The sequence below is a fragment of the Papilio machaon genome, chromosome 23 (assembly GCF_912999745.1).
Source record: "Papilio machaon chromosome 23, ilPapMach1.1, whole genome shotgun sequence".
Lineage (NCBI taxonomy): Eukaryota > Metazoa > Arthropoda > Insecta > Lepidoptera > Papilionidae > Papilio > Papilio machaon.
Genome location: NC_060008.1, coordinates 1,171,398 through 1,188,687, shown reverse-complemented (window position 1 = coordinate 1,188,687; position 17,290 = coordinate 1,171,398). Strand labels below are relative to the sequence as shown.

The window sequence follows — 17,290 nt, the reverse complement described above, 5'->3', positions numbered from 1 at the left end:
TTCTCAATAACTGGCGCTACTTTCAAACTTCCTCTGATATGCACATTCTCAACTTTATCTTTTTATAGATAGATTACACTCTGGTATACAAATAGGCTCTATTTATCTTAAATCTTCGCTAACTACTCAACATTTAATGATAACTTACGCTTTAAGTGTTCCGGACAACATGAGTTCAGTGATAAGGACGATGTTCTTCTTCTTTGCGACAGTTCCCTCCCAGTAGTTGTAGAACCGCACGATGTTGGGATGCTGCAGCTTCTTTAGCATATCCGCCTCCTCACGGAAACGGAGACGCTCCGTTTTGTTAAGCTTTTTCTCCTAAACATAAATATTAATGTTAATTTTCAAAGTGACAAACAAAAATATAAGTTATATAACTTAATTTTTTTTATATTACAAGATGTCAAACGAGCAAGCGGCCACATGAATTCACCGAATTGGTGAAGCGAGCGCCCATAGACATTCGCAATTGCAGATGCGTTGCCTACCCTCGATCGTCGAAGAAGGAGACGCACAAAAAAAAGAATATTTAACCTTCCTATACACCTCCTTCATCAAATCCACCTCCCCTTCCCATTCTTTCCTTATAAGAAAAGGGATGGGAAGGGAAAGAGGACTAAAATGAGTCCTCCGGCACCACACTCATCAGACTGTAGTTGGAATTACTTCCACTTGACGAGTGTCTTCTGTGAGGTCGTGGTATTTCACTGAGCGAGGACAATTAGTGCAACTGATGTTGTTCTACCACTGGAAATTAATAAAATAAAAATAACGGGTTTCAAACCCAAGTACAGGTAATCATATTTCTGTAACTCTAACTGCTAGGCTATTGGTGCTTGATAAAGTCTAACCACGGTCAATAAACCACTATCAAGTAAATACTGAACTATGGTTTTAGTTGACAGACCTTACCTTGACTAATAGTTACCTAAAATCTTATAAATTTATTAAAATTATAATTAAATGATAAATACCAATAATTCGCACCACGCCACAGCAACACCAGTCTGTGTATCCAATCCATGGTACACAGTTTTGAAGGAACCTCTGCCAACTTCTTTGTCATACTTGAAAAACCTAAAACAATTACAACAACTGATAAATATTAAAGACTACGCGAGAAATAAAAAAAAAAACACTTAATAAGCTATATGTTCTTCCAGACTATGTTCTACATCTGTGCCAAATTTCATAAAGATCCGTTGAGCCGTTCCAGAGATACCTTCAAACAAACATCCATCCATCTAAACATTCGCATTTATAATATTAGTAAGATTTCAGCAGTGGAAACACACTTTAATAAAACATACCTCCCGCATGGAGATACACCAATCGGTTCCTCCTCATCTTCTTTATCCTGCTTCTGCTTATCCTTCTCCAGATCCAGTTTATCATAGATAGGACCATACACCAAACCTATACACATAATAAGGTTAATCCATTAAAAAAACTAAAATAATTGACAAGTATGTTACATATGAAAATATATCAATTACTAAAATTAGCCATCGGTATAGTTCAATTGTCACTAAATCCAATGAATCATGATACAGGGGCTTAGTAATATTGTATAATAATATTCAAACTTTATGGAAGCTCGATACAGCTAGCTCAGCCTTTAGCGTATGTAAGTGATTACCAGATGAGTCCACTAGATATGGAGGAAAACGCTAATTTATATCCTGTCAACGTAATCCTTTACATTTTATACCCGTTTTTTACAGCTTATCTCACTTAAAATTGTTCTACACATGTTCTCGTACAATTTTCCAAGCGGCCATAAAGTTTGAATAGAACTATATTATGATAAAAGTAAAATGGAAACAACAATGATTCAATTACAAGAAATTGATGCAAGTTACGAATTGAATACTGAGAAATGCATATTATATCTACTTGTTTATTACAATAAGATACAAACGTAAAAAATGTTTTCAAAACATATAATACTAGCTGTCGCCCGCGACAACGTCCGCGCGCAGTTAAAAAAAACTTAATAGGTATGAAAAATAGATAGTAGCCGATTCTCAGACCTACTGAATACGTATGTAAAATTTAGTAAAAAACGGTAAAGCCGTTTCGGAGGAGTACGGTAACTAACATTGTGGATGGAAATATATATAAGATGTACTTAGCAAATTCCGATACCGTTACACGCACATTCTGATATTTAAAAAAAAATAGTACTTTAGATTTAACATATAACCTGATATTTCAGGTTAGGTCAGAAATATTTAAATTATACCAAAAATTGACAAAAACTTATCCTATTTCGGAACCTTCTATTCTAGAAAAGAATAAACAGTAGCTAATGCTAGTTGATAATTCATTATTTATTTATTTTTTATTCTTGTAGCAATAATTTTCAGATAAGATATATCAATCTTATCAAGTAGTATGTTTCATTGAACTTGACATAACAAAAACATACTATGTGATTATAATGGCTTTACCTGGATAAGTGAACCTTCTATAAGAGAGATAAAATATCACGGTGCCTTGGATTCTCGCATATCCAGGTTGAACGGTATTTACAAATCTTACTTCATTTACGTTAGTTTATACTTATTAATAATTATATAACTTTATTGGTTTAAATGATTATCTTGGTTTTGTTCTGAAGTAAATTGTGTCATTTCGGAAAAAACCCAAATTTATGAAACCTCATTCTATAAAAATAAAAAACCTAGACGTTTAAAGTCCGTTGACCGAGATAGTCGTATTTGTTATTTTTTTATTGATTTTAGTTTTTTTTACCATTCTGTTGTTCTTGTGGCTGTTCACCCCCTGTGTCGTCAGCGTGAGGCAGACCTTTCTCCGTCGCTGTGGCTATCTGTATGTTCTCTTCCTGTAACAAAAACATATTCATATAGAAAATTTTTGATAAATAAAGTGAATTTTGTCATAGTATTTAGTAAAAATATTTTTTTCTTAACATTAGGTCAGCGTTTTGTAAGAGATTTTTTTTTATATAAAGTGGGAATCTAGCAAGCGGTCACCTGAATTCACTTGAATCGCAAAGCGCATTTACAGAATCGACAGAAGAGTGGCATATAGAAAGTGGATTTACCCTTCCTATACGTTCCCTCCTCTGTCAAATCTCACTATACTTTTTAATTAGACATTTAACCTGATAAACGACTCAAAGATCATTATCGCTTAGTTTAAATATATACAAATTTTAAGTAGCTTAAAGTAAAAAAAATTAACCTTCATTTAATCGTAAGAATTTAAACTTAGTATCCAAGTAACAAAATAAAACGAAATAAATAAATATGCGGATGTTAGTTTTATAAGAAAATGTAAATATGTTACGAAATAATTTCTTGAATTCAACATGCCGTATCTCAACTTCCTGTGAGACGCAGGTGTTGCAAAAATTTACGATAGAACTTTTTATACATTTACCGTCACGTATAAACAATAACATCGGACTTAGTATTTCCACTGGTACTGCTGTGAATCAGCAGGCCAGAGTTGCGTCACTAGCTAGTGGAAATAGGCATTTATAAACCACCTAAAGTCTACTTTATGTGTGATAATGTCTAAATAATCATTTCAATAATTGAACCATCTCTAAAAGACCATAGAAATTTTCCTGCTACAGCCAGCTTTCTGAGACAAAAATCTTCGTTTAAAACATATTTTCATCACTGTTTTGTCAAAGACAAAGGATGACGATATGTTTAATACGTAGATTTAGGTCTCAGAAACCAAAAATCAGTCATTAAATGATCACGCTTAGTATAAAAGTCTCCCATGGCGACCAAATAACAATTCTCAGTGCAGCAATTACAAAATAGCAAGTCTTTTTTGTGAAATCAAATCGACTTTTTAGCCGACTTCAAAAAGAAGGAGGTTATCAATTCGACTGTATTTTTTTATGTGTGTTACTGCGAATCTCCGCCCCTGGTGGTCCAATTTTGACAAAAATTATTTTAATCGAAAAGAAGTGCTTGCAGATGGGTGCCATTTTTTTTTTAAATAACTAGAAGACTAGTAGATTTTAAATATAGCTTCAAAATTTGTTGCGAAAATTAGGGACATTTTTGCTTTCAGCACTTTTTTATATCAAGACGTCACTTTTTAATCAAAGTCATCAATGTGAGCTTATCTCAGTTATTATCGTTACCAGATGAAGATAACGATAACAATATCAACATAGACGCCGTGCCAATATTTGATAATGGTTCAAGTTGATGGACCATGGAGATTGAAAACATGACCGTAAAAAATTATATTAATGATTAACGAGTATCAAAACCTCAGAAAATGTAGACCTAAAGGGATGATAATATTTTGTGACCTTGAATATGATCCTCCTTTCCTTTGATTTTCTATATCCATCTATACTGTGAGTTTGCATTGTTGAAATACTTGTTCATTAACATATTGCCGTAACATATATAAGAACAGAGACAACAATAAACTGAGTAGTGTAGTTTTTTTATATCATAAGGTGGTAACCAGTGATTGTCAAACTTATTTCTTTCACCGCCCCCTTTGAAAATCAATTATATTTCAGAGCGCCCCTAATTTTTATTCGGCAATAAAACTGAAAAACCACAATTTCATTACTTTAATTAATTTCAATGCCCTCCATTTTTTGGGCCTCTTATCGCCCCCTCCCAGATTTCAAACGCCTCCAAGGGGGCGTTATCACCCACTTTGGGAAACACTGTGGTAAACGAACAGACGGGCACGTGAATACGCATAAAAAGCAAAGTGATAGCTGCCCATATACATCTACGCAATTGCAGATGCGTTGCCTACCTTTAACCGACAGAGGAGGGGACGCACTGAAAGAAGATATATCTTCTAGTTATGCTTGCTTCTGCATCAAATCCATCTTCCCCTTCCCATCCTTTGTTGGAAGAGACCATAGACTAAAATTTCGGTCTAGATCTATATTAGAAGTATGTTCGTTAGTTTCCACTGACCAGATCCTGTTCCGAGATGAAAGCATCGTCTTCTAGTCGTGCGACGAGCTTGTTCCCACTGTCGTCGAGCTCGGGGTCGCAGCTGGCCAGCGCGCCCTGACCAGAGCTGCGTCGTCGGAACCCGCCCACGCCCACGCCCACCACCGGCTGACTGGCCTGAAATACAATACAAACAAATAATTACATCTCATATGTTATCTTTTATATTACTCTAATAAACTATAAGAAATCATCAATGAAATTTTGTAACTAGTGACGTCACTAATGCCGCCATTACACTATTTTATATTTTGACCGAATATGTTATAATTTTGTGTAAAACTTCAGATAAAATTACGTACAATTGAATAATATAGATAAATTATTTCCCGCAACTAATTTGAAATCTAAGTTGTGTCTATGTTTTGGGCACAGATTATGCAAATGTAGAGGTACTCACAACACTGGTGGTGAGCGTGTTTAGCATGTCGAAGGTGTTACTCTGCTGCGTGTGGATTATAGCGAGTGCATTGTACGGACGCGGACCCAGCACCGGTGCTTTCATCACTCCCACCTCGCCGCCCATCACCACCTGTACAACATTACATCACCAACACTTCACAACTACATAATATAAGTTGGCTCGTCTGGAACTGGAAAACTTTTCTTCCCGATGTGCCAACTCAAGCCAGGTTGGTATTGTGTTTTACCTTGAAGGTCTTCTCCTTGCCGTGTACCGTCTTCTCCTTCGTGGGTAGCACGGTGGAGTCGAGGTGGTGCGCCGGCTGCGATATCTGGTGCCCGTGTCCGTGCAGACCCGATGTCATCTGACGTCACAACGTGTTAGTTTTAGTCATTAGTGACAACTGATTTGCGTTGGAAAAAAAATCTTCTCTAGACTTCAATGCTCTGTGCCTATTCTAGATACTCATAATTATACTCTTATTCGATACTCAATCTTCATTATGACTCAATATATTTATATCTAGACAAGTTAATGTCTATATTTATAGAATTATCTACAAGTGCCGGTTCTTTCAGATGTGTTTTTTTTTTTCAATTTTAGCAACAAGCATCCTATATAATATTATAAATTCGAATGTTTAGATAGATAGATGGAAGTTTGTTTGAAGGTATCTCCGAAACGGCTCAATGGATCTTGACGAAATTTGGCACATATGTAGAAGAACATATTCCGGAAGAATACATAGGCTACTTATTACTTTTTTTTAATCCCGCGTGGACGGAGTCGCGGGCGACAGCTAGTTACAAACAATTGGCAATAATAGACATGTACATAGACATGACATCTTGTTTAATTTCGAGGTGCAGATCTCCAAAAAGTATTGTTACCTGAGAGTATACTCATTTATTTTTGTTACTTTTAATTTCATTTACACAACAAACATTATTCATTTATTTAAATTAGCAAATTATTAAAGGTCCGCTTTTCAAATCATATACTACTCAATTTTTGCATCAACATGTAAAAATAATTTAACGTGTAATAAATTCTTAGGTGCACAGTCAATCGCACTCAGTAAAAGATGCGCGAAAATCACAAAAATGGTCACATAAAACATACTGGACATCCATTGACCATTGAAATGCGTACGCACCAATCGTGCGCGCGCGCAACAAACGTACACGTGCGTGTTAGCGCAACCAGCATCGTGCACTGAGCAAGGATCTTGATAACGTCTCCAAACTTATCTAAACATCTGATGTAACGACATTCCGCGATGACAGAAAAGGTCGCGAGCTCGAATTACAAGTTACGCTCACGGTAATTAGATACTATATTACATGAATTGGGACAATCTGTCAAATCATCGCAGCCGCAACAAACGCTAGGCGTCTAGACATTAGTCAACAATTTATCTTACTAATATTATAAATGCAAATGTACTGATGAATGGATGTTTGTTTGAAAGTATCTTCAGAACGGCTCAACAAATCTAGATTAAATTTGGCACAGATATAAAACATAGTCTGGAAGAACACATAGGCTAATTATGTTATTGCACGCAGACGGAGTTGCGAGCGACAACTAGTTATTTATAAAATACAATTTGTAAATAAGGTAGAGATAATTTAATGTAAATTTTATTTATAATCTACTTACTCAATCTTCATAATTTATTGGTGCCATTAGAATTAAGATATAAAATCTTCAAAAACTTTATCAGGTAATCCTATAATGTAAACATTTCCAAGACACAAATAAACAAATCAAAATATCCTTGTACACGGGCCGCACTCTCGCCTGCAAATAGTTTGATAACTTCGACAATTGGAATAAATGAGTGCGAGAGTTAGCGCACCAGGATGTGGTGACCACGTAACTGTACATATGTATGGGAACAGATTATCCTGGATGGACATTTAACTGACTTATTCATGTTCGCTGACATATCAAGAGAAACACAATTGGAGAAAATAGTTGCTTGAGATGTAATTCGAATTTTAGGATAGGATAACATAGGCTTGTATCGAGATAAAACACCTACATAAAAACATATCTATCTCTTTTTTTAATAGAATAAGAGAGATGACTGTTCTTTTGTAAAGATTAGTCTTTCGCGGCTTACGGTAATGATATCTATATATATAAAAGAAAGTTGTGTTAGTTACACCATTTATAACTCAAGAACGGCTGAATCGATTTGACTGAAAATTGGTGGGCAGGTAGCTTAGAACCAGGAAACGGACATAGGATAGTTTTTACCCCGTTTTCTATTTTTTATTTCGCGCGGACGGAGTCGCGGGTAAAAGCTAGTATTGTATATTTAGTAACTATGCTCATTCCACTTTTACATTCTACATCAGTGTACCTATACATAATTAACAATAAGGAAACTCTTAAAGAGGACAACAGATTAAACGTTAATAAACTGAAAAATAATTACAATAATATGGGAATTATTTCAATAGTATGGAAAATATACACGAATAGCTGAATAAATATTCATCACTGTCAAAACATTTGTGGAGTTGGTACAGAAATAGAATGTAAACATTTCTGGTTTGTGCGATATAATCAGAAAATGCAGCACTAAAAACCATAAAGTAAAAAACATTTTTTTCTGTGACTTGTGTACCTTTATTTATCATCATAGTATATCTCTGATGTATCTTCCGTAGACACTAGCAGGACCAATTTGATTATTAGCCGACTTCGAAAAGAAGGAGGTTATCAATTCGACTGTTTTTTTTATGTGTGTTACCGCGAATCTCCGCCCCTGGTGGTCCGATTTTGATAAAAAATATTTTAATCGAAAGGAAGTGCTTGCGGGTGGGTCCCATTTTTTTGTTTTTTTTTAAATAACTAGTTCTAAATCATATCAATATAATCCTGCCTTGAAATCGGTCATTCGGAAATCGGACGCAACGTACAAGGGACATTTACTGTAATGAAATTAATAATATTTGCCTATATTTATTATACTACGAAAGTAACGTCAGTTTAAGAACCCAAAGTAAAAATAGATTGCATTGTACATAGCATAAGTGGAGTTAAATTAAAAAAAAACGAGATCATACGTAACGAATAACGTCATCCGATCATTTTTCTATCGACTTTGAATTGTGCACTGGTGCATAACTATTTTTGTCTGATAAACAACGTTATTGCGATATTTTCTTATTTACGACTGTGAAAAAAATATTGGCAGAAAGTTTGATCGGAAAATTTCTTTAATAAAGAAGTCTATGATATTTTTATGGCGCTGTTGAGGTGCAGATTTTCTTATATTGACGAAATTATAATATTAACTGATATGTTGTAACTGCCGAAACAAGTTAAAAAAAACTTTTTTTAACTTTCGTAAGTGATTTATAATAAACTAGCTGTCGCCCGCGACTCCGTCCGCGCGCAGTTAATAAGCTGACACTGACACGTTCGTAGATTTACCATAGCAGCGCCATCTATTGATTACTTACTCAACCCAGTCGAAAGGTATCGACATCTGTGAGAATCATTTGGAGTTAACAGATAATTGTGACTGTCAAATAATAACAGACAAATAATTAGCAATAAATTAAAATTGCGACTATAATTTGAGATTTAAACTATCCTATCTCTCAAGTTGGATCGAACTGCACATGGTGTGCGAATTTTATTATAATCGGTTAAGTGGTTTAGGAGTCCATTGAGGACAAACATTATGACACGAGATTTATATATATTAAGATAATAACTACGATTTATTAATAAACTAGTTGTCGCCAGCGATTCCATCTGCGCGGATTAAAAATAAAACTTAATTAGTAGCCTATATTAGTATATAGTATATGGAATAGTATTCCAGACTGCTTTGAGCCGTTTTGGAGATACCTTCAAACAAACATCCATCCATCTAAGCCAGGGATTCCCAAAGTGGTCGATATCGAACTTAAAGCATTGCTAATTCTCATTCTGTCTTCTTCTATTGACCTAAATCAGAATGAAAAATAATAACAATAATTGATCTTAAAAGTAGATAATTTGGTCATGGGGGGGTCTGTGGAAACGGTTCATTTTGGAAAAGGGGTTCACTTGACCAAAATAGTAATCACTGATCTAAACATTCGCATTTATAACATTAGTAAGATTAGATACAAAGACTTCTAAACAATAGCAAATATTGTTTGGTAAATAAGGATTAAATATATATACAACAGTAACACGATACATAGGTACGTGTGTTATATATAAAGTTTGTACACATGTACTATATATAAAAGAGGTCATAATAAGCTTGTAAGTCTTCGCGTAGACAGATTAATTCTGCTTATATCACTGCATTTAGTGTCGCAGTTCGAATATACGACAGTAAAATATATCAAACAACTAGTACTATAGCCACACAGCCAGCAGTACTGGCCTACTTTACATTTTCATCCGCATTATATTTTTCAAGTTTATTCATTGTAACCTGCGAACGTCCGAAAGAAATTTAAAAAGTTAACTATCACATTTCAGACTGTCTTCTGTTCTTTTCAAAATATCATATACTAGCTTTTACCCGCGACTCCGTCCGCGCGGAATAAAAAATAGAAATAGGGGTAAAAATTATCCTATGTCCGTTTCCTGGTTCTAAGCTACCTGCCCATCAATTTTCAGTCAAATCGATTCAGCTGTTCTTGAGTTATAAATAGTGTAACTAACACGACTTTTTTTTATATATATAGATGTCCAGCCGTTCTAAAATTTAATGAGTAACAAAAATGTACATTTAAAGTAAGAAGTATGCTATACAAAGTAACCAGAGAGTAAAACCGAGGACCGCGATATTTTTCACGCTTATAGAGAATCCCCTCTAACCTGACTATCACGCTTAAGGAGGTCATCCGTCGATACCATACCAAATACGACCGTACATAGATGGTTTGGAATACATAAGAAGGGCATATTATATTACGAATTACTCATAATTTAAGATTCCAAATATGATTTTAAGTATGTACCCATATTAAATAGAAAATCTTCAACAGAGGTCAAGTCTTATTGAATACAAACTAAGTGGAAACATATATTTACTTAACACTTATAAAAACTAAATACTATTTCTATTTTAGTCATAAAATTTTAAGACGTAAAATAAATGCTTAAATACATTTTTACTATTCAGCAGCGAATCAATTAGCTATATAGGTTTTAAACCGCAAAATATTGGTTCGATATCAAATATAAAATAGAAAAAAAACTAACTATAGTTTAATTTTGTCTACTCACTAATCAAGTTACGTTTAACTTTTTTGGTGCATTTAATAGTTTTAATAATAATAAAAAAAACTATCATATAACTGTCGTCTTTCTCATTATTGGTTTTCAAGTCATATTTACACAATAGGACAATGTGTGTCCAGGAAAAACAAATGTTTGTCTCGAATGTTTCCCAGAATATAACACTTAAATTACTCGAGAAATACATGACTTCAAACGGTTTAATTTAACGTGGCCTTTTTATTTAAAACCTATCTGTTGCCCGCGACACCGTCCGCGTGGAATTAAAAAAAAAACATAATAAGTAGCCTATGTGTTCTACTAGACTATGATCTACATCTATGCCAAATTGCATCGAGATCCACGCAACCGTTCTGGAGATATCTTCAAACAAACAAACATCCATCCAAACATTCGCATTAGTAAGATATCGAAACACTTGTATGGCAATATTTTGCCATACCTTTCAATCTCTGTGAAAAAACAAAGACGGCGAAAGTTTAACTGACCTGCTGGTATTCAGATGATAAAGCACTTAATATTACAACGAGGAATAAGTGACATCTAAGCACAAGTAACGGTCGCAGAGAAGTCTTCACTTAGCACTACTTTAGCATTGACTGATGGGTTGCACTACACGAGTCAATGTAGCTATTTTTAATCAACACTATCTATAAGATTCAATATAAAAAAAATAAACTGACCGTCTTCTTGGTCAGAAATTTAGTATTGTCTAATTTAGTAAAAACCTTCACCGGTCTTTAAAGGTTCTGTTTAACATAGACGAATTCAGATACGCGATCTCTTATTTTGCTGAGAATACCTATGATGAATTTTACTCTAAGACACAGACTATAAACTATTAATGGATAATATTTATTTTAAAATTGAATTTATTTTAACCAAAACGTGGATATTTAATTTTATAGGTCTTAGAACAAAACCTGGAATTTACAGCTAGTTAATAAATTATTAGATCATTTGTTTACTTCCACGAGCAGTTATTTGGCCAACAAATTCGACTTCAATACATTAGCACAATCTTGTTTGCGACATTGTGTCTTCAGATTTTATTTGCGCACGATTTTCACGATATTGTGTTGCGGTAAACATCAAATAATTATAAGTTTTTTTTACGAACAGTTGCTGTTCTGCTTCGAACATTAAGAATTGATTGATACATTTTTCTTTGCCAAAATCTGAATTTAACTATACCAAAATCCGCAGTCCCCTTCAACCCTTACCGCCGTAGTTATCAACCTAGTTTTCACGTTCACCGCATAATTAATTGATAAACCTAAATAACTCAATTGGATTAAAAGAGATTTTAATTCAAATAAACGTTTTGAACGTGATTGTACCTCAGTACTAAAAATATCACGTTTACACAAATAGTAGCATTAATTTTGTACGTGACAGTAAAAGTATAGTACCGTTCACAATTTACAGCGGCTCGGAATTTTGCACGACAGGCAACAAAGAATACAATTTTAGGTATCGTTGGGATATTAAGTTGCATATCCTCTAACCATAGTAATCCCTTCTAGTATTCATCTGCGAATCCAAGTTTACGCTAACCACAAGCCGCTATAAAGTGTATCTTTTAATAAACAGTACAATCACGTTCATAATATCTAAGCGCCATTGAATGAGACAATCAATTGCCATTCAATGTGATAAGGTGACGAAGCGTAGACGTCACGCCGCTGGACAGACCGCATTTTTTCACCGCAAACTATTTATAGCCACACGCATTTAATGCTGACGATAACTATAAAAACAATCACTAAAATTACATCATACGTAAATTTTTACACAACTTTATATTGACGAAAATACGAAAATATAAAGGGTACAAGTACGAATCTGTGTAAAATAAAAAGAAAAATTATGTTTAAATTAAAGTTTCTAGTAGCATTCGTCAAATTGTCGAAACAAATACAAAATATCAAATATTTAATATTCACACGAGCATTACGAGTCACTTCTTATGTAAATTCATTCATTATTTTCAATTTCGCACAAATATATAGGTACTTATATAACTAAACAAGCTGTCGCCGGAGACTCCTTCCACAACGAAATAAAAAAAAACGTAATAAGTAGCCTATGTGTTCTTCCAGACTATATCAGTGCCAAAATTCCTACCTTATACCTTCTAACTGACATACATCCATCCATCCATCTAAACTTTCGCATTTATTAGTAAGAAGTAAGATTGCAGTGTTCTATTTTATAAAAGTTTGATTCTTTGAGTATAATAACGTTAAAATGATTTTTGGCGTAATGCCAACAAACAAAAAAACAAAATCAATTGTAAAAGTAAGTTTCCAATTAAAATAGTATCAAATGAAAGTAATTTAAAATGCAAAACCCACCTGGCCATACCGCGAAGAGGCGAGGTGTACATTCCGATTCTTCAAGAATTCTGGCCTCTTACCTAACCCATAGCTACTCTTATTCTGCGAGATAAACTTCTTTGACCTGTCCAGCCTTTCCGAAGACCCTGTGTCCGTCTCCTCATCTCTCTTGGAAGTTGAGGGGATACCCCGGTACGCACCCCTCGTGCCCCTGATCGTCTTCTCGGGGCTTTTATCCTGCTTCCTTGTGATTAAATTGTCTTTCCTCTGTTTAGTGTTACGTACTGACACGTTCGACGCCATATTGTCCATACTTTTCCCATCAAATGACTATAAAAATCTACCATCAGTTCCTTATATTAACTTTGTTATCCATTGTGATGTAAGCTCAACCGCCATGAAAAACCTAACTCGGCTAATGATTAAATAAGAATAAATAAAACTCACAAACTTCATTACAATCGAGAAGAAAAATAACTTGTAATATACATTTCTGAACCCTTAATCCTTTATATATAGGATATATAATGGGCTGATGAAACAAAATTTACAAACTCTATATTAATTATTAATGAATAAATAAATATCTAATTCCGTCTTTTGATTCTCTCTCACTGTTGGCATCACTTAGCGACTCCATACATTCGTTAAACAACAAAAATTCATTTAAAATCTATATTGTTACAGTCTTGAGTAGGATTTTGGAAAGTTATTGCAGGATCGGACTTTTGTTTGATGTTATCTGAAACAAAACAAAAACTGTAAAAATATAACCAAGTACAGTCAAAATCTGTTATAACGACATCGAAGGGACTACTCATATTGAGTCGTAAAAACCGATAGTTGTAACAACCGGTGACGGGTATTAATAGGAAAGATATGTATATAACATTCAGCCAGGACCTTTGATTTTGGTCAATTTAACCGGTATGTTGTTCTAAACGATGTCGCCATAAACGGTTTTGACTGTATATACAACTGAAAAAGTATTTCGTTTTTAATTTATCAAGTTTTTTAATCCTTAGATGTTTCCAAATAAGGTCATTTCATATTTTATATTTAGTTTTTATTATATCCCTTCATAAAAAATTGAACCCAGGACCTTAAAACATTGATATGTACTCTAACATCTAAACTACAAGGTCTCTTTAAGACAAGGTTTGAATACCAATGAAGGGATGACTAATGCAAAATAACAAAAATAATTATGAATGTACTGCAAAAAAACTGGCATGCGGATGTTGTTTTATATGGATTGATTTGTGAATTAAGTTTTAATTTATTTAGCTTTATTATTAGTGTACAAATAAGATAGAGGGTGTGGAGGCACCTAATTATGCAGTTAGATGATAAAAATAATCAAAACAAATCATTATTATTGGAAGCAACAATTAACAATGAGTCATGAATTATAAGGAAGACAAAAAATACTGATTAAAATACATAAAAGTGTTTCAGAGTTCCTTTACAAATAACTCCTAAATGACTTATTGATCAATTAATCACTTAAACATAATAAAACTGACAGAAAAAAACATGTAGATTATTTTTAAACTTTTAGCAGTAGTATGCTATCTTATGTCACAACATAATATTGCATACTACTGCTAAAAGCAATCTTTTATTGATTATATTGTATTCTAGCTTTTACCTGCGACTCCGTCCGCGCAGAATAAAAAAAAACACACAAGATAAAAAAATCCTATGTCCGTCTCCTAGTTCAAAGCTACCTTCCCATCAATTTTCAGCTAAATCAGTTCGACTGATCTTGAGTTATAAATAGTGTTACTAACACGACTTTCTTTTATATATTGTATATAAATAAACAACAAATTAATTAATTCTGGAAATATTCACAGATCTTACTAATAAATATAAACTATTTTTATCTTATATCTTAATGGTCACCTGCTGTGATATGAATCTCTTGAAAATAGAGCGGGCACACATTATATATAATTAAAACAGATAATAGAACCAGATAAAATTCTATTCATAGTTCGAGTAAAAAAATCTGCGGCAATAAACTGCATTATGTGAAACTTGAATAAAAAAATATTAACCTTAAATTTTTATACAAGAAACTAGCTCTCGCCCGCGACTCCGTCCGCGCGCAGTTAAAAAAACTAAATGGGGGGGGTTATGAAAAATAGATGTTGGCCGATTCTCAGACCTACTGAATATGCTCACAAAATTTCATGAGAATCGGTCAAGCCGTTTTGGAGGAGTTCAAGTTCGAACCCCGTGACACGAGAATTTTATATATAAGATAAGTAAGTAATATTGAAAAAAATCAATAGTATTAATTAATGTTTATTGTTAATTTGTTATGTAATAAAATATTACCACAAGTTATATATAAGAATTATATAATTAATGCAATGTAGTGTTAGGATTATTATTTAAGGCTTTAGTTAACAGTGTCATTATGTAATAACCAGGCATATACAACTTTTTTTTTAGATTACATTAGCAAATTCATGAAAACTATTTGCACTTATATTTCCTGCAAACAAGAACTAAAATTAAAGCTTGGAAAATTCTAGCTTAGATATAGATTTAATGGTTTAATGTTAAGTCAAATGTCCGGTTTCCAATTTGTGATTACAAGATTAATTAATTTACATAACTACATAAAATTTTAAGTTAAAGAGTTTAAAAGAATACATTCCGCTCTAAAACCTTGATTCTTAAATTTATTTATTTATTAAAACCCTGATATCTTTCATGATAAATAAATTAGCAATACATTAATTGTTAGGTGTCACAATATCTTGTAAAATGTGCAATCTGTTTTTATATGACCTATGAATTGTTTCACAAAGATGTGAGTCAAAAATTAAAGGCCTAACCATAAGAAACTCATAGTATTTTTATTACATTTTAACTTGAACATAATATATCAACCCTTATATAATACTGATATTATACATTAGGAGAATTCATGATAATTGAAATATGAGTAAGCTACCGAAATGCCATTTTGACAAATTAATAACAATGTACTTATACCGGAAGCAGTTTTTTTTTATAAGAGCGGCGGGAACACCAAAGTGTTAATATCACCAATACCTATTCAAGGGTTAAAGATACTCTTTATATAATCATGTACACATTCATAATGTCAATCACTGATGGCCAAAAGTTTAAAACACAATTTTAACTGAACAGTATTGAACTGTATTTTATACCATGTTTTATTCTATAAATCTTCTAAAATAGTATTAGTTTGTATAACCTGATTGCTACGGAAGTGATGACTATAATAAATTTAAACACTATTGTAATGTAATAATAATGACCAAATCTATTAACCATGACTTAACTACTGATAATTTCATACAAAAAACATTACTATGTACACAACAAATTAGTCAGTAACTCTTAGATCTTGTACAGAATACTGTTAATTATCACTGGATATTAAATTAAGGAATTAATAAACTAAATTAATTTACTTTGCTTATTGATGGTTGTAATATTCGTAAAAATTTTATACAGTAATGCAAATAAGTATAATGTTTACTATTGTAAATTATTAAAAGCAAGCATTAAGACTTTTCTTTCTACTTTTAAGCATTTTTATAAGCCGAAAACATGTTGTAAACGTTGTAGAAATATTAATATTTACGAAATCGTGTTGAATAACACCAGTCGGGGATGTCGCATTGAAAAACTAATTTTAAGATTCAACTGACACGTAAGAGGCCCGAGGAATGCAGCACTACCAAAACAAGTCACCAACAGATCGATCTGTGTCCACCGTATCGGGAAAATAACACAAATAACAATCAATTAACTAAATCTAGGTGCCGGCACCGAAAATATGTAACACTAAAAAACACAATATGCGGGTGTCATAGCTTCGAGTCGACCCCACAACGTCAAACTTCTAATCATTGCACTGTAGATACATCGCGTTTTATTTAAAGATGTTCTAAAATCCTCAGACATAGGCCGTTTTATTGCACTTAGAATGGCGCATAGCTGAATCAAGCTGAATAAATAGAGTAAAAATCGCATTGACAGAACGTCAAGCACTATAACATTAAATTAAGAAGTAATTGGTTAGTCCTGTACCTTTGATTTCAGTAAGACGATAACTTGTATCGTTTAATAAGCACACAACCCTTTACATTAACTAAATTGCTATTTCATTCTATAAATACTTACAAATAAAAATCTGGAATCACACCATTGTTTTTTCTTCTGCACAATCAGTACATCGATGTTGCTACTTGAGAAAAAATTGTTACCATTAAAAGTGGGTCATCATTGATCAGCACTACACAATTTTCTTT

The 17,290-nt window shown here is 33.2% G+C and overlaps 1 protein-coding gene across 5 annotated transcripts in view; it reads right to left on the bottom strand.

Annotated features, from left to right (window-relative positions):
* LOC106719912 (serine/threonine-protein kinase WNK1-like) overlaps positions 1-17,248 on the bottom strand; it is a 37,979-nt gene extending 20,731 nt beyond the window's left edge. For 4 of the 5 annotated variants that reach the window (XM_045683747.1, XM_045683750.1, XM_045683749.1 and 1 more), the window contains exons 1-9: positions 17,163-17,248; positions 13,008-13,731; positions 5,633-5,749; positions 5,383-5,514; positions 4,944-5,099; positions 2,761-2,851; positions 1,314-1,419; positions 978-1,080; positions 149-321 (exon numbers count right to left, since the gene is read on the bottom strand). In XM_045683747.1, coding sequence (XP_045539703.1) covers positions 149-321; positions 978-1,080; positions 1,314-1,419; positions 2,761-2,851; positions 4,944-5,099; positions 5,383-5,514; positions 5,633-5,749; positions 13,008-13,301 — 1,172 coding nt within the window. In that variant the 5' untranslated portion in view covers positions 13,302-13,731; positions 17,163-17,248. Of the gene's footprint in view, positions 1-148; positions 322-977; positions 1,081-1,313; positions 1,420-2,760; positions 2,852-4,943; positions 5,100-5,382; positions 5,515-5,632; positions 5,750-13,007; positions 13,732-17,069; positions 17,143-17,162 lie in introns of those variants that run through there. The other variant, XM_045683748.1, reaches the window with a different exon arrangement.
* Between the last annotated feature and the right edge of the window lie 42 nt (positions 17,249-17,290).